This window comes from Octopus bimaculoides, chromosome 12, assembly GCF_001194135.2.
Source record: "Octopus bimaculoides isolate UCB-OBI-ISO-001 chromosome 12, ASM119413v2, whole genome shotgun sequence".
NCBI lineage: Eukaryota > Metazoa > Mollusca > Cephalopoda > Octopoda > Octopodidae > Octopus > Octopus bimaculoides.
In genome coordinates this window covers 63,796,075-63,813,259 of record NC_068992.1, presented here as the reverse complement: position 1 = coordinate 63,813,259, position 17,185 = coordinate 63,796,075, and the positions used below count along the sequence as shown (strand labels likewise).

Sequence of the window (17,185 nt, the reverse complement as noted above, 5' to 3'; positions counted from 1 at the left end):
AAAAGAAATTTTTTTTTCTTTCACTTCCGTGACTTTTATAGTTTATGATAAACTCTGTAATGAGGCAGAATGTCACCAGTGGCACCAAGTACCCAAGTGAGTACTACCCTCTAACTTTGCTTCATTGCTGACATTCTTTGTTCTTTTATTACTGTGTGTGTCATAAACAACAAAAGTTATGCTCTGTTGAAAAGATGTCGAATGGAAACGGATCTTAAGAGAGAGTCAGGGAACAAGAGAAAGATGGAGAGAAAAGGCAAGAGAAAATATGTTAAATCAAAAACAAAAGGTAAGGAATATATTACTAAGCTTTAGTTAAATCAAAACCCAAAGGTAAAGAATATCTTACTAACCTCTCAGTATATTTCAGCTTGTCTTGAGGGCAGGGGTTGAGTGAGATCAGTAAGGTATATCCTTGAATAAATAACGTAGTAGCTGAGATCATAACCACAAAGCTAATGACTGCATCTAATACATTACACTTGGTGTGTGATGGCAATTTAAAAATTTTTAATTCAAATTAACTTTTTTCTCTCGTATTTAGTCTAAGCTAAATAAAACACCAATTACTTTTCTCTTTCCTCCTCCCTAACCTCACCATTATTCTCGTTTTCCTCCCCCTTCTCCTCATCTAATCACACACAACAGCCTTCGGTTCCACATGTTAAATGACATGCATGTGAAATTTTACTCTTGGAGGATATTGAAAAGCAATAAATAATTTGTGAGTTTAAACTTGCATATATCAAGGTCTTCCTGTTTATGTACATTTATGTATATGAATGTATATGTGTCTGTGTATGTATGTTTTATATATCAAAGTGTGTAAGCAATAAAAGAGGTAAATCAAAACTACATATGTTTCAATGCTAAACTTAGCATAGCTTATGTAACACACAAAAATATCATTTAGCTTTTCTTCACATTTAATTAACAGTAGTTGATACAAACAATCGTTGATAAGTAGAGTTGAAGAAAAGCTAAATGATATTTTTATGTTACATAAGACGTTAAAATTAACTTGGAAACATATGTAGTCATGATTTACCTCTTCTAGTACTTACATTCTTCAACTTATATTCACATAATTAGCAATTTTTGCTGCTAAACCGAGAGTTGTACAGTGGCAGTCATCTTCTTGAAATTTCCATCTGTTTCAATATGGGACAGAGTTTATAACATGCTGGTTAATAAACTTTGTTGATCATGTATAATCTGCTTTTTGTCACCTATACAAGCCATGTACTACATGCTTGATGCTTACTAACTTCCTGTACCAAAATCTTTTTAGGTTGCCACTACTTTATCACCACACACACACGCACACACACACGCACACACACACGCACACACACACGCACACACACACGCACACACACACACACACACACACACACACACACACACACACACACACACACTTTGGCATAGCTTAACTTACGTCATTTCAAGTTACATCTTTTTTGATTTTATGCTGTTTTTTTTTTTTTAAAGAGTAGTAAAAACAGAAACCTCAGCTTCAGCTGATTATCTCACTTCATTTTGGTTTCAGCAAACATTTGAAAGCATAAATTTTTTTTTAAACACAAACACTTAAAGACCAACACTAAAGACGAAAATCAAATGGAAATATGTATAAACCAGTTATTAAAACAGATATGCGTTGATAAATTTTTTTAAATGTTTCTCCATTTTATTCTGTTTCTTTTGAGTCAAGCAGCATGTCTTGGCACCATTTACATTGTGTAACATGATTTTTTCTTTGGGTAACAACTAATATTTCCTTCAAACTTTGCTTTTGTTACATTTATTGAAACCCCAAACAATCCTTCTTAACACGTGGCTTTGATGCTCTCCTGTTCATGATCAGAGATGCACATATTGTCAGCCACTAAGGGACATGGGTAAGTGGTTAAGGTCAAGCAACTGACAAGCAAATCTGTGGTATTGAGCAGCGTATATGCTATAACGATATTTCTGCTTCAGCAACTTAGCACTGAATCTGTCTGAAATGTAATGGAAAATAGGTCAGTTTGGAAACATCGATGTCCAGGTGACAAAAGCAAAGTTCGAAGGGAATAGTAGTCATTTCCTTTGATTTCTAGATAGAAGCAAATAGGAAATAACACTTACAGACCAAAGACAAACAAAAAATAAATGAAAATTTTGTTACACAGCATTATCGACGTAAGTTGTGATATGCGCACGCACGCACGCACGCACACACACACACACACACACACACACACACACACACACACACACACATTCTGTGGAACCTTGGTTTATGAATGTCTCTCATCATGAGCAAATCAGTTTATGAACAATTTTCGGACGTAAAATGTCTCGGGTGATGAAGGATGTCTTAAGTAATGAATACACAAGCTGTAACGAGCTACGAGTATCAGTGGGAGGAGAGCATCAGTTGGTGTCTAGTTTTCGCTCAGTGTACATCCCTGCTTGAATTTGCTGTGCTTTCTCTTGAATTTCCTCTGGGAAAAATAGTTCCAGTTTATGAACAATTTGGGTGATGAATGGCCTTCAGGCACTAGCGTAGCTAGAGTGTGTGCTGTCTGGTGCGGCCCTTCTGTTTGCTGCCCTTAGACCTTACAAAAAGCACATATTACCTACAGTAGACCCAAAAGTTCCACCCCTTTAAAAGTACCGCCCAGGGTGGACCCCCTCCCCACTACTCTAGTGCCTTCAGGAACAAATTCATAAATTGAAGTTCCACTCTGTGTGTGTGTGTGTGTGTGTTGAGCTGGCAGAATTCTTAGCATGTTTGATAAAATGCTTTGTAGTATTTCTGCTTTACATTCTGAGCTCAAATGCCACTGAGGTCAACTTTGCCTTTCATTCTTTCAGGGTCAATAAAATAACCACCAGTTGAATACTGGCATCAATATAATTGATTAGTCCCTTCTCCAAAATTTCAGGCCTTATGCCTATAGTAGAAAGGATTATTATTATTATTAAGACAGTGAACTGGCCAAATTGTTAGCACACCAGACAAACTGCTTAGCAGCATTTTTTTCTGATCATACTTTTTGAGTTCAAAGTCCATCGAGGTTGACTTTGCCTTGTGGGTGGGGCTCAATAAAATAAGTGTCATTTTGAGCACTGGGGTTGATGTAATCAACTTACTCTCCTTCTCAAAAATTGCTGGTCTTGTGCCAAAAATTTGAAACTGTTATTATTGTTATTTATTATTATTATTATTATTAAGGTGGTGAGCTGGCAAAATCGTTAGTGCACTGGATGAAATGCTTAGTGGTAGTTCACCTGTTGCTATGTTCTGAGTTCAAATTCCGCCGAGGTTGACTAACTTTCATTCTTTCAGAGTTGATAAAATAAGTACCAGTTGAACACCAGGGTCGATGTAATCGACTCGCCCCTCTCCCCAAATTGCTGCCCTTGTGGCAAAATTTGAAACCATTATTATTATTATTATTATTATTCTCCTCCTCCTCTTCCACAGCTTGTGTAGAATCTATCAGTTCTGATGCACAGCAACAACAACACCAAATGGACACTGATTCAGAGTATGCTGCTGAGAAAAAGTGAGTTACTTTCCTGTTACTACTGCACTTCTATTACATGATAATTGCACTTTTTTTTTTTTTTTTGCAACAAAATAATTGAATTTTTCTAACACTGAAGCACTAATAGTATTTTTGTACTTACTGAATGAAGCCTTTCCAATCTGACCATTTTTGACATGAATATCTTCAAAAATATTAAATTATTGATACAATGACACCACATATAAATGGCTGGCTTTAGAGTTATTGCATAGTAAAAGCAGCCTTATTCTGTCCGTAGCTCTTCAGGACAGGAATTTGTCTCTATTGAAGAGCTGAGATTTAAATCTCTCCTTAGTTAGAATGGTGTAAATGGAATTCTTCCCAGAAGTTCAGTTCTATATTTAAGAGATGAGGAATTATGTACATTAATAACATTATTTACATTTGACGGATATTTGTTCTCATCTTGTTTGTTGTTAGCCTTCATCAGATGTCTTGGGGAAATTTCGAACCTGGGTTTTTATTCCTAAGGTATTTTTCGATGTTGTTGATGGGCATATGGCGTAGTGGTTAAGAGCACAGGCTACTAACCCCAAGATTCCGAGTTCGATTCCAGGCAGTGACCTGAATAATAATAATATTAATAACAACAACAACATCAAAAAATACCTTAGGAATGAGAACCAGACTTGAAATTTCTCCAAGACACCTGATGAAGGCTGGAGGGTATATCAGCCGAAATATTGTGTTAACAGCAAACAAGATGAGGACAAATATCCATCAAATGTAAATAATGTAACTTGTGCATGTTGTTTGTATCTATTTAGTACCTGCTGTTTGGTAGTGCCACCATCCATAGCTGGTCTGGTACTGCCACTGTCCTTAGCTGCCTGGTACTGCAGCTATCTGTAGTTGCCCGGTGCTGCTACTGTCCGTAGCTGCCCAGTACCACTCTTGTCCTTAACTGCATGGTAACCTTTGGTGAGCTGTCTGTCTGGTAGCCTGTCGTTAAACCATTCCACAAATGAACACAATCCAAAGCTTTCTGACCTGTAGGTTAGCAGGTCAATTAGCCAAACTATTCTGACACCACAAATGAAGCTGGAATACTTTGGAAGTCCTGGTGAAATCTGATCTATTCTGGTGTATGCAATAATCTAAGGCTTCACCTTTGCCTGCCTTTCTTTGTGTTTCAGTAATCATTCTCAGGTTGATGTTGATTCTGGTATTGAAACAATGGAAGTTGACGACAGTGATAGGATTGAACATAAAAGAAAACGTGTAAGTTGATATTCTCCCTCTCTCTCTCTCTCTTGTCTGCGTGTGTCTCTCTCATTCTATCCTTCTCTCTCTTGATTGACTTGTCTGTCTGTCTGTCTGTCATTCTCTCTTTTCTCCTTTCTTCCTCCTCCTTTCTCTCTCTCTCCCTTCTCTGTTTCTTCCTCTCTCCTCTACATCCTCTTCCTCCTGTCTGTCTCTTTTTTTCTCCCCCTCTCCCTGTCTCTATCTCTGTCTCTGTCTCCCCTCTCTCTATCTCTGTCTGTCTCTCTTAACTGGCAATGAATATTAAGTCCTTTCTTCAGTATCGATTGGTGTGTGTCAATGGTGGGTTGCAGAGGACTGAATGGTTGGACAAGTATCGGTGGCAGTTGGTGAGTAATGGTTGCTGCGGCAGGACGAGTTCAGTGAGAAAGATGAATTAAAGCACCTCATCAGTATTCCTGTGCCTTTGTTCTGAGTTCAAATTCCTTTGAAGTCAACTATGCCTGCCTACCAGCCTTTGAGATTCAATAAAAGAAAGTGTCGGTCAACCATTTCCCTGCATCTGTGACCTTGTGCCTGTCTTATGAGTATTTTTATAAAAATGTTAAAAGGACATGAATTGGCTGGTCTTTTAAGTTTACACTGGCATCATTTGGATAGGACTGCACTATATCTTATCAGCATCATCATCTAATGTATGTTTTCCATGCTGGCATGGGTTGGACGTTTGTAAAGCAGCTGGTGAGCCAGATGACTGTGCTAAGCTCTACTGTCTGCTTTGGCATGGTGTCTACAATTGGATGCCCTTCCTAATGCCAACCTCTTTTTGTGTGGCACCAGCACCGGTGAGGCTACCAAGTGACTTGCAAGGCAAGACCCCTCAACAGCAGGAGTAGTAGTATTTGGGGAGGTGGCTTTCTGCTTGTGATGAGAGGTTAGAGTATGATATAGGGATTGAAATGGGTGTCTTGCTGTAGAGGAGATACCTTAGTTGGAGAAAGAGGTGCAGGAATGCTGAAGGTGTATCAGGATGTGCTCTCAAGTTACAAGGCAGTGTTTAGGATGTACCCTCATGTTACAAGGCAGTGTTTAGGATGTACCCTCATGTTACAAGGCAGTGTTTAGGGTGTACCCTCATGTTACAAAGCAGTGTTTAGGATGTACCCTCAAGTTACAAGGCAGTGTTTAGGGTGTACCCTCAAGTTACAAGGCAGTGTTTAGGATGTACCCTCAAGTTACAAGGCAGTGTTTAGGGTGTACCCTCAAGTTACAAGGCAGTGTTTAGGGTGTACCCTCAAGTTACAAGGCGGTGTTTAGGGTGTACCCTCAAGTTACAAGGCGGTGTTTAGGGTGTACCCTCAAGTTACAAGGTGGTATCTTTAAGTGAATTGGTAGAGAGGACTGGATAGGACAAGTGGGTAGGTAAGTATGTGAGATTATGAAAGGAGACTGGTCGCTGGAAGGGGTGGGGAATATAGTGAGTGAACATGGTTGGAGAGATGGGTTTATTATATCTAAAGGGTAATCTCTAACTTTTCCTGAGTTTTAATGACCCTTGCGCTTCGTCTTCCTTATCTACCCTGATTTGTTTTCTTGTTTTAAATTGTTTAAGGATTTTTTAAATTGTTTTTAAATTGTTTAAAAAGCATTTTTTTTTACCATTTTTTTTTACCATTTTTTTTTCTAGGATGCTAGCATTGGTTCAGAAGCTACAGAAACACAAGTCTTGAACTCCATAATCAGAATATTTCTTGTCTCCTGGCGGGAACAGAGAGATCCTGGGACATTGCATATACCTTGTCTTGCTGAAGCTTTCAATGAAAGTAAGAGCTCATTAATATTAAAAGTTATTGTTGTTCGTATGTTCATCATCATTTTAATGTGCATGCTCATGTGTGAAGATAACAAAGCTAGAATCAGTAATTTCATGGAGAGTTTGTATACCAATAACTAGCCATGATTTCAAACACACACACATGCACACATTCAGACATTTTTGGTTTTTCACACTGCTGGAATGCACAACAGCACCACTGGAGGAGGTGGAGATGTGGGTTAGCTTTGTGCTAGGGGATGAGGGGAATTACTATGAGAGAGGGAGGCAGAGCAGTTTCCTGCAGAGGGATCTGCATCTAGTGGGGGTCAAAGAGGTGGGTAGTCAATCTGTTTGAATTGCTCATTTTCCCATGGTCTAATTTTCACATTATTTTTATTTCTTGCAGAAGAGAAAGATTACAAAGAAATTATCAATCAGATTGTCATGGAAACTCTTCACCTCATTTACTCAAGTCCAGAAAATCTGATCGACTCCTTAAAAACTGCTGTGGATGGTGTATCTCCAGTCCGAAGTTATAGTTCTAGTCCTTGTAGGTAAGTACCACTGGCTCTGTCACACAAAGTAAAATTAGTACTGAGGTCTGTACTTCCAACTCTTTCCTGAGTCACTAAAAGTAGAGGTGAGGTGAGTTGAATTGTTGCATGTTAGTAAATGAAGAAAGATATCTTTAGCAAATTTTGGGAGTAAAGTTGTAATAATAATAATCATCATTTTTCGTCTGTCTTTACATTCTGAGTTCAAATTCCACTGAGGTTGGCTTTGTTTTCCATCCTTTCGGAGTCAATAGATTAAGTACCAGTTACGTACTGGGGTTGATCTAATCAACTGGCCACCTCCCCACAAATTTTGGGCCTTGTACCTAGAGTAGAAAAGAATAATAGTTTTTTGTTTAACCCTTTTGATACCAACCTGGCTGAAACCAACTCTGGCTCTGTAGTACAAATGTCTTGTTTTCAAAAGTTCTGAATTAAAATCTTCCACCAACAACACTTGTATGATGGTGACCTTCATTTACAAGTGCCACATGACATCAAGGCAAGGTGACTAATACATGTGTGTGTGTGCATGCACACTCACTCACTCACTCTTGCTCACTCACTTACTCATTCACATTGGTGCCGAGAAGTAGTGCACCCAGCTATAAAACACTCTTGTTTTACACTGTTGCCCTCATATCCAGTCAAGAAACAAACCCAATGAGAGAGGCTTTACCTGGTGACTCAACTTGTCAGAAATAGCAGCCAAATTACCCTCATTACCTTGTGTACCATATGAGAAAGATGGTATAATATAATCCCTAGTAAAAGTAGTCCTAAATACATTGACTGAAAAAAATAAGCAAACACACAAAACGGAAGGGATGGTCTTCATTGGAATGCCACAATAGAGTATGGTACATATTGAAACATATGTTGTAATTATGTGAAGATTGTTTTGATTGTGAAATTACTCTGGCCATTATTCTTTTATTCTTTCAGTATAAGTCCACTAATGTCACCTGAACATGAAGAACGTAAATTCACATCCAAAATACAACCTCAGAAAAGAAAAGAAGTGGAACTTATTAACTATTTACTTGATTGTTATGAGAGAGTAGCTTTTGAAGAAAGAACTAGCCCCAAAGTAAGTCAATGTTGTGTTTTTCCATCTTTTAAATTGAGTCTGTTAATATTTCTTAGCATTTCTCATGGTTAATCCTTCAGCATTTAAACTGATTATATCTTGCTCAAATATTCTGCCTTGTTTTATGTTAAAGTCTTCCAGATCTTGCCTCTCACACTTACCCTGCAATGTCATTCTAAATATAAGCTGTCACAACATAAAAATCTCAGTTACAAGATAATGCATGATTAATTCAAAACAGTGTGAAATGATAAGCGTTACATTTGATAGAGTAATCTGAATGCTGAAGGGTTAAACTTAATGTTATATTGTTAATGAGAAACTTGCTTAAAGATTTCAGTTAAAGATTTGAAGGGAGTTAAGTGGAATAAATTTATTGGTTTTGTTAATGAGTATCAAATGATACTGTTTTAATATAGTTATTGGGTGAAAATAGTAATTTGACTCTTTGATCTTTGTGGCAATTAAAGCATCTTAGAATTTGGATCTTGTCTGTTTGAAAGGTAGCAAAAATCATGAAATATTTCAGAGTTAAATACCGTATTTTCTGGGATACAAGTCGAATTTTTCAGGCGAAAATTTACAACAAAAAAAAGAAAAAAAAAAAAGCTAAGTCAACTTATACACCTAGAAAAAGTTTAGAGGACTAAAAGTTCCATGTGAAATGCAGCAGGATTTGTAAAGATAGTAATGATATTTCAATGTTTACATGTCTATACTATATAGTACATTGATTTATAATGCCAAAAAGTACATAAAATCTTGTGTTTTGAAGCTATTTGTATAGAAAGAATAACTTAATTTTTAAGTACTCCTCATTGTGATTGGAAGTATTGTGATTCGGTCAGCTCCAATTGAATAGATCTAATGACAAAGATATTCCAGCTGAGATCAACTTTTCTATCGGATCTAATGTGTTTGGCAACAGCTTGCTTCTGCAAGTGTTTCCAATTTAATCTTCTGTGCACCAAATGCCAGTAGGTTTTTAGGGGTCATTAGGAGAGAATGCTTACCATTTTGAAGCCATCCTCTCAATGGTTTTACAATGCACTGGCCCCACTTAACTGATGTGAGTCTCTGCTTATTGGATTGACTGTCTAGTAGCTAACCACCGGCATTTGATCTTCAGTTCTCTTTTAGATTTTTTTTGCAGGCATTTGATCCTCAAAAGTTTTGGAACTGGCCTTCTCATTTGCAGCTGACCTCAAAACCTTTGCTTTCTTCATTTATTTCTTCTAGCAAAAAGGCATCTTGACCTCATGATTTTTGCTTGGAAGGATCTTCAGCTGGAACATTTATCGATCCACTGTGGTTTGATCCCTGGGAGGACTTGCTTCTCTTTGACAGTTAAATGACTTATGTTGCCTTGACTTCTTCTTACACTTGTTGCCTTGATGAATCTTCAATCCTACTTTGGTACCAAATGTCTTCTGGCACTGCCTCTTCCCATAGCCACTTCTTGTCTCCTCTGTATTTCTTTGCACAAGTCCTATTTTTGTTCCAGATTCATATTTTCCTGAATATCCATGTTTGTTTAATTCTCTATTTTTCACTCTTGGGCAATCATGGGGTTGACTTTCCTTTCTGATTTGAAAGAGGGCAAGAGATCTGGCTGCTATTTCTGGCAGCTTTAGCAACCATATAAGGGCAGCTGCATGGACCACAGTCATAAGAAACATTTCAAAGAGATATATTGATTTTAAGGATTGCATGTCAACTTTGAATTTGCTTCTCATAGTGTTTAGCCCTTTAGCATTTGAACTGGCCATATCCAACCCATATATTCTACTTGTTCATGTTCAAAATGTTTACATACTGCCTCTCAAACCTACTCTACAATGTTATTCTGTAATAAACAATCACATCGTCATCATTGTTGTTTAACGTCTGCTTTCCATGCTGGTGTGGGTTGGGCAGTTTGACTAAGGACTGGCAAGCCAGAAATGGGTTGGGCAGTTTGACTGAGGACTGGCAAGCCAGAAGGCTGCACCAGGCTCCGATCTGATCACATCACTGAAATCTCAAAGCCATGAGATAATGCATAATTAATTCAAAACTGTGAAAAAATAAGCATTATATTTGACAGAGTAAATTAAGTGCTAAAGAGTTAACATAGTCCAGCTATATCCTGTATGAATGTTAGAATAGCTACAGCCTGTCTTATTTTGAGTTTATTGTGATGGTTAGTAAACTATTTTATAATTTTAAATGAATTTCTCTTTTGTAGAAATCTAGTATTCCTCCTTTGAATAATGTATTGTCAATTGCTAGACTATCTTGTGTTCATCACACGGCTCTTGTACTGCAAGGAACTCTATTTGAAAATAGGTAAGTTTTTATTAAAGCAGCTCTTATTCTTTTGTAGTAGCTTGCTTCAAATTGTCAGTGTTATCAGAAGCACCCTAAACTTTCTGAAATTTATGTTTCATATTTGTGTGTGTGTGTGTTTATTTTAGATTTTGCTTGTTGATAAAAACATAACTGCTATGGAGCAGTATTAAGGTTTATTTCAACCCCAGATAATACTGAATGAAATTGTGTAACTACAGAGCGGGTTATTTAAATACATTAGGTGTGGCTGTGTGGTTGAGAAGCTAGCTTCCCAACTGTGTGGTGTTTGGTTCAATCCCACTGTGTGGCACTTTGGGCAAGTGTTGTCTAGTATAACTCTGAGTTGACCAAAGCCTTGTGAATGAATTTGGTAGATGGAAACTGAAAGAAGCCTGTCATGTATGTGCCCTTCTCTAAACATCATTTGATGGTTGTAAATGAGCATCATACAAACAATGTTAATCATTTCCAAGCTTCCATGAAAAACATGTTCAGCCGCAAGGAAATTTTACCTTGCTTTGGAAACAGGTGAGGGTTGGTGCCAGGAAAGGCATCTGGCCGTAGAAAAGTCTGTCTCAACTAACTCTGTCTGAATCATGAGGATTATTACATGATGTATTGGCAGAGTAGTTAGAGCAGTGGACAGAATGCCTTGTGGTATTTGTTCCAACTCGCTAAGCTCCAAGTTCAAATCCCACCAAGGTTAACTTTGCCTTTCATCTTTTGGGATTGATTAAAAGGAAAAAAAAAAGAATGTAATTGCTTTGCAGTATTTGTTCTGACTCTTTGCATTCTGAGTTCCAATCTCATCATGATCTATATGAATGCTAGACTTAACGTGTCACCTGGTTTAACACCAGCACTAGCACTTTGGGCATCTTTAGCAGTGGCACAATGTGCACCTCTACTGGTGGCACAATGGGCATTTTTACTGGCGGCACACTGGGCACGTTTACCGGCGGCACACAGGGCATGTTTACCGGTGGCACACTGGGCACGTTTACCGGCGGCACACTAGGCATGTTTACCGGTGGCACACTGGGCACGTTTACCGGCGGCACACTAGGCATGTTTACCGGTGGCACACTGGGCACGTTTACCGGCGGCACACTAGGCATGTTTACCGGTGGCACACTGGGCACGTTTACCGGCGGCACACTAGGCATGTTTACCGGTGGCACATTGGGCATGTTTACCAGTGGCATCACGGGCACGTTTACCAGTGGCACCACGGGCACGTTTACCAGCGGTGCCATGGGCACCTTCACTGGTGGTACCACGGGCACCTTTACCAGTGTTCGTGTTATGTCTCTGGTTTGAGAATATTTTATTCCCTTTCTCCTTTCCATCACCCTTGGGGTCTCTCTGTAGAGTTATGGCATGACCTTCCTTCCTGACTAAAAGATGAAAACGAATCAAAAAAGCCCCAAAAGTTATAATCCTGATTAAATGACAGTTTTTCTTTATTTTCTTTCCCTTAGATCTGAAACTGCTTCTTTGTTTTTACTGCCATATTTGCTTTCCCACAATCTGCCCAGAGGATTCCTCTCACTTCTTGTCTCAACTTTACCTGACAGAGAAAGTCTGAACAAGGTAATGTTCCTCTTGTTTGTTTTTTCTGTGTTGATTCCAACACCCAATGTCTTACTTCATGTTGTTTGATTTCTCTGTTGTTCTGCTTCTTCGATTCAGTTGTCTGTTTTCACATGTGATGGGTATTTTACATGAAATATCAATGTGGCTGTGTAGTTAAGAAGCTTCCCTTGCAACCATGTGGTCTTGGGTTCAATCTCACTGTATGGTATCTTGGGCAAGCATCTACTCTAGCCCTGGGTTGATTAAAGCCTTATGAGTGCATTTGTTAGATGGAAATTGAAAGAAACCTATTGCATGTGTGTATTTGCCTGTCTCTGTCTTTGTGACTGTGTTACCAAGTCCTGTGACTTAGCAGCTCAAGAAATAGATATATATCAAGTACGAGGCTTTAAAAAAATAAATACTGCACTTGATATAAGCCACTAAAACCATTCAAAGCTGTGCTCCAGTATGGTCACAGTTCAATAAATGAAACGAGTTTGAAACTAATATAATACTGGTCTTCTCTCTCCACCTACATGTTTATATTTCTGTGTGTGTGTGTGTGTGTGTGTGTGTGTGTGTGTGATCATCATCATCATTTAACGTCTGCTTTCCATGCTGGCATGGGTTGGACGGTTTGATTGAGGATTGGCAAGCCAGTAGGCCGCACTAAGATCCAAACAGATCTGGCAAGGTTTCTACAGTTGGATGCCCTTCCTAATGCCAACCACTCCGAGAGTATAGTGGGTGCTTTTTACATGCCACCAGCATGAGAGCCAGTCAGGCGGCACTGGTATCGACCATGTTTGGATGGTGCTTTTTTACATGTCACTGGCATGGGAACCAGTCAGGCGGAACTGGCATTGACCATGTTCGCATGGTGCTTTTTACGTCCCACCAGTACAGGGAGCCAGTCAAGTAGGACTGGCATCGACCCACGCTTGAATGGTGCTTATTACATGCCACCAGCATAGGTGGTGTGTGTGTGCATACAATATAAATCTTGTTGTTAATTAACATAATTTTAATAATTAGTTTACAGTTATCATATTAACCTTTCCATATTTTTCCTGAAAAATCCATTTCTCTTGATGCTAATGAAAAACTATTTCCATTTGTAGATTTTTGTGCCTATCATTCACCGTCTTAGCCAATTGATATCATGCCAGTCTTTGGACACTGATGACTACAAGGAACCATTATCTGTTCTCTCAGAACTCTGTGAAATTAAATGGGACAACTGTCGACCTATTTGTTCATTGGTAAGTTACAGGTTCCTTTTAAACTCTTTAATTTGTGGTAGACAATGTTTAAATGTATTGGTGTGGTTAAAAAAGTTTGCTTCTCAACCACATGGTTCCAAGTTCAGTCCCACTGCGTGGCACCTTGGGCAAGTGTCTTCTGCCATGACCCTTGGCAGCCAATACCTTATGTGTGGATTTGGTGATGGAAACTAAAAGAAGCCCATTGTGTGTGTGTGTGTGTGTGTGTGTGTATGGTGAGGGTGTGTGGCTTCATGGTTAGGGTGTTTGGTTCATGATTATAAGGTCATGAGTTCGATACCTGGGGGCGTGTTGTGTCCTTGAGCAAGACAGTTTATTTCATGTTGCTCCAGTCCACTCAGCTAGCAAAAATGAGTTGTACCTGTAATTCAAGAGGGCCAGCCTTGTCACATTCTGTGTCACACTGAATCTCCCTGAGAACTCCGTTAAGGGTACGTGTATCTGTGGAGTGCTCAGCCACTTGCATGTCAATTTCGTGAGCAGGCTGTTCCATTCATCAATGGTCGTAATCAATGGAATGCCAGTTTATATATGTGTGGGTGTATGTTTGTCTCTCTTTGTCTTGGCATCACCTGGTAGTTGTAGATGAGGCTATTTAAAAAAAATATTTTTAGTCAGTAAGGAGGGCAATGCCCATGTCCCATCACAACACCTCTAAAGTAAATGGGAGAGAAGACAGAAAGGTATCATTTGACCGAAGACCTGGTCAGAATGATTGCAGCAAGGTGAACTCTGCTGCTAAAGGCACTAAAAATGCCAAGTGGTGTTGTTAAATCAGGTGTTAGATTAAGTCTACCATCCAAGTAACCATACAAGGATTTGAACTCAGAAGTAAAGTGTAGCAACAAATACTGCAAGGCATCTGGTTTGATGTTTTTACAGTTCTGCCCTGGATTTGTATCTTTTTCTAAAATTCATTTTTAATCAACCTTGAAAGGATGAAAAGCACAGTTGACTTTAGTGAGATTTGAACTCAAAGCGCTGAATATCAGAACAAAGATATTCTATTTCAAGCTCTAATGACTATCACTTCACTACCTCGACCCTTTTGTTACTAGATTTCTGTTGAAATAAACTGCTTTTGTTTCAGTTAATTTTTAAAATAGTGAAGAATTTAGTAAAATATCTTTGTCATTAAACTGGTGTTTGGAACATAAAATGATATGAAATTTTGATGGAAGGTTTTAATCCATATCTCTTTAAAACAGCAAGTTTGGGTCATAGAATCCAGGGTAGTCTCAGGCTGGTTGGTAACAAAAAGGTTTAACCTATATGGTTTAACAGTAGAAATTTCAGATAAACTCAATAGATTATCTCAATGAATATTTATTTTAAATATATTGTTTTTGTTTCTCTTTTGTCTCATTAGATGGTGTCCCAATCCAACTGGTTACCAAAAGTAATGAGAAAGACCACAGGACTGGAAATGGAGAAACTTACTTTACTTGGACCATTTCTCTCACTCTCTGTTTTTGTTGGTGATAATGTTAGTTGGAAATATTTCTATTATTTATTTCTGATTTCAGGAATTAAACATAAAAGAAAAAGAAAAACCTATTTCTTATTCTTGCTATTCTTTAATTAGTTTTGTATTGCAGGATCATTATATTACGAAGTCCTGGTGCTGTTTTAAATTTGTACAAATTTAATTCTCGTATACGTACAGGCATGGCTATGTGCTTAAGGATTTTGCCTTGCAATCATGTGATTGTCAGTTGAGTCCCACTGTATGGTACCTTGGGCAAGTGTCATCTACTATAAACTTGGCCAACCAATGTCTTGTGAGATAATTTGGTAGACAGAAACTGTGAAATCCTATATATGAATGTGTGTCTGTTTGTCTCTCCACAACTACTTGACAACCAGTGTTGTTTTGTTTATATTCCTGTAACTTAGTAGTTTAAAAGCAGAAACTGACAAAATAAGTATCTGGTTTAACAAACACTGGGGTCAATTTGTTTGATAAAAAATCCTTCAAGGCGATGCCCCAGCATGACTGCAGTCTAATGACTGCAGTCTAATGACTGAAATAAGTAGAAGATAATTTCCTTTTTTTATTGCTATCAATTCATCAAACTTCTAAATATTATATTCAGATAACTTCTTCATTCAAAATTGCATGACTTATAATAATCTTTTATTTTAGAATTAATCTATTCTATTAATTTTCTTCTTTTTTTTAAGGTAATATATTACAATGTAATCTTAAAAATGATCAAATTATTATTATAGATACGACTCATATGTCAACCAACTGAAGTTGATAAATAACAATGGATTGAATTACTATTTTTTTCTGAAGAACTGGTGTTTCAATGCAAGCATCTACGTAATGATTACTGCACAACATACAAGCAATCACTAGTGAAACATATGTAAAGATATGTAATTGTTATAATTAGAAAATAACCTAAATTTTTTGTTTTATTCAACTCTCAGATACATATAAATATATATATAAATAAATAATTAAAGCATAGCTACTTTCATTGGAACTAATTATTACAAATAGTTATTATCTTAAATTAATTGATAAGTCCCATAATTAAATAACGTTAGCCTGTGTAAGCATACTAATGAGATTCATTATATTCTAATAAATAAGTGAATTTATCCATGTGCCTGCATTACCTTTTTTTTAAATATTTCTTAGTGTTTTGATCTTCTTGTTTCAGGTGAAAGTTGTTGAGAAATATTTCTCTAACCATTTATTAACACCAGACAATGCAAGACTCATATTCCAAACTCTGCAACATGGTCTTGAATATGCTCGGGTAAGTGGGTCACCTGTTGTCACTGTTTATTTAACCTTTGGCCAGCTCAGATTGAATGGTGTTCAAGCCATTACCTCCTAGCTTTTATTTAGACATAGTGTATCTAAGATCATATTATGTAATTTGTTCTCACCCCATATTCACTCAGTTTCGGAAAGAATCCAGAATTTGGATGGATTCTGTAAAATAAATAACTTTTTTTGTTACTAGGTGCAGGTATGGTTGGGTGGTTAAAGAAGTTTGCTTCTCAACAATGTGGTTTTGGGTTCAGTCCCATTGAAGGCCACCTTGAACTATAGTCTTGTACCAACCAGTGCTTTGTGTATAAATCTGTTCTCTGTTGTTGTTTAACACCAAATTAACTTCGACTGAATAGACCTGTGGTCAAAAGTATTACAGCTACAACACCACATCGTCCTTCTTTTAAGTCTTGCATATCGTGGCTTCCATTATCTGTATGGTTGGATTTGAGGGACAATTGATTTATATTTCTAGCAGGTCAAGCAACCTCGTAAAGACATGGGGAGGTACAACATTGTAGCTGAGAAGGGTGATGTTAACATGTAGGAAAGCACTTAAGGTGTTTCTTCCTTGAATCCCTACATGAAGTACAAATCTTCAGTGGTTCCTGTTTCACTTGGTCCAATATATTGAAGAATATTGCTTCAGATTTATTGATAACTAGCAGCTAAGCCCGTTTCACCCGGGCAGAGAGCGATGCGAAGAGAGAAACGAAGACATTAAAAAGAGGAAGAAGTGGATACGAAGTGGTGTTTGGGTGACGGATCTTGGTAGAAAAAAAAGAATGTCATGGTGAGTTAGTAAGGAGAGCAAAGCAAGACTGGACTTACGTGGGCTGACAGGACGATGAAAAAATTGCGGAGTTGAAATTAGAGCAGTTGAAGTTGCCATTGTTATCATTAGAGTGCCTCTTGGTAGACAACATTCTTTGTACTTTCCTCAGGTGCACAA

General features: G+C 37.8%; 1 protein-coding gene across 3 annotated transcripts in view; it reads left to right on the top strand.

The window, feature by feature from the left end:
• Nucleotides 1-17,185, top strand: part of LOC106881028 (ubiquitin conjugation factor E4 B) — a 79,234-nt gene that overhangs the window by 37,667 nt on the left and 24,382 nt on the right. Inside the window, exons 3-13 of one of the 3 annotated variants that reach the window (XM_052972224.1) lie at nucleotides 167-289; nucleotides 3,479-3,560; nucleotides 4,721-4,805; nucleotides 6,475-6,610; nucleotides 7,010-7,157; nucleotides 8,103-8,247; nucleotides 10,475-10,575; nucleotides 12,060-12,171; nucleotides 13,278-13,418; nucleotides 14,809-14,925; nucleotides 16,115-16,213. In XM_052972224.1, coding sequence (XP_052828184.1) covers nucleotides 167-289; nucleotides 3,479-3,560; nucleotides 4,721-4,805; nucleotides 6,475-6,610; nucleotides 7,010-7,157; nucleotides 8,103-8,247; nucleotides 10,475-10,575; nucleotides 12,060-12,171; nucleotides 13,278-13,418; nucleotides 14,809-14,925; nucleotides 16,115-16,213 — 1,289 coding nt within the window. The remainder of the gene's footprint in view (nucleotides 1-166; nucleotides 290-3,478; nucleotides 3,561-4,720; nucleotides 4,806-6,474; nucleotides 6,611-7,009; nucleotides 7,158-8,102; nucleotides 8,248-10,474; nucleotides 10,576-12,059; nucleotides 12,172-13,277; nucleotides 13,419-14,808; nucleotides 14,926-16,114; nucleotides 16,214-17,185) is intronic. The other 2 variants (XM_052972225.1, XM_014931214.2) reach the window with 2 other exon arrangements.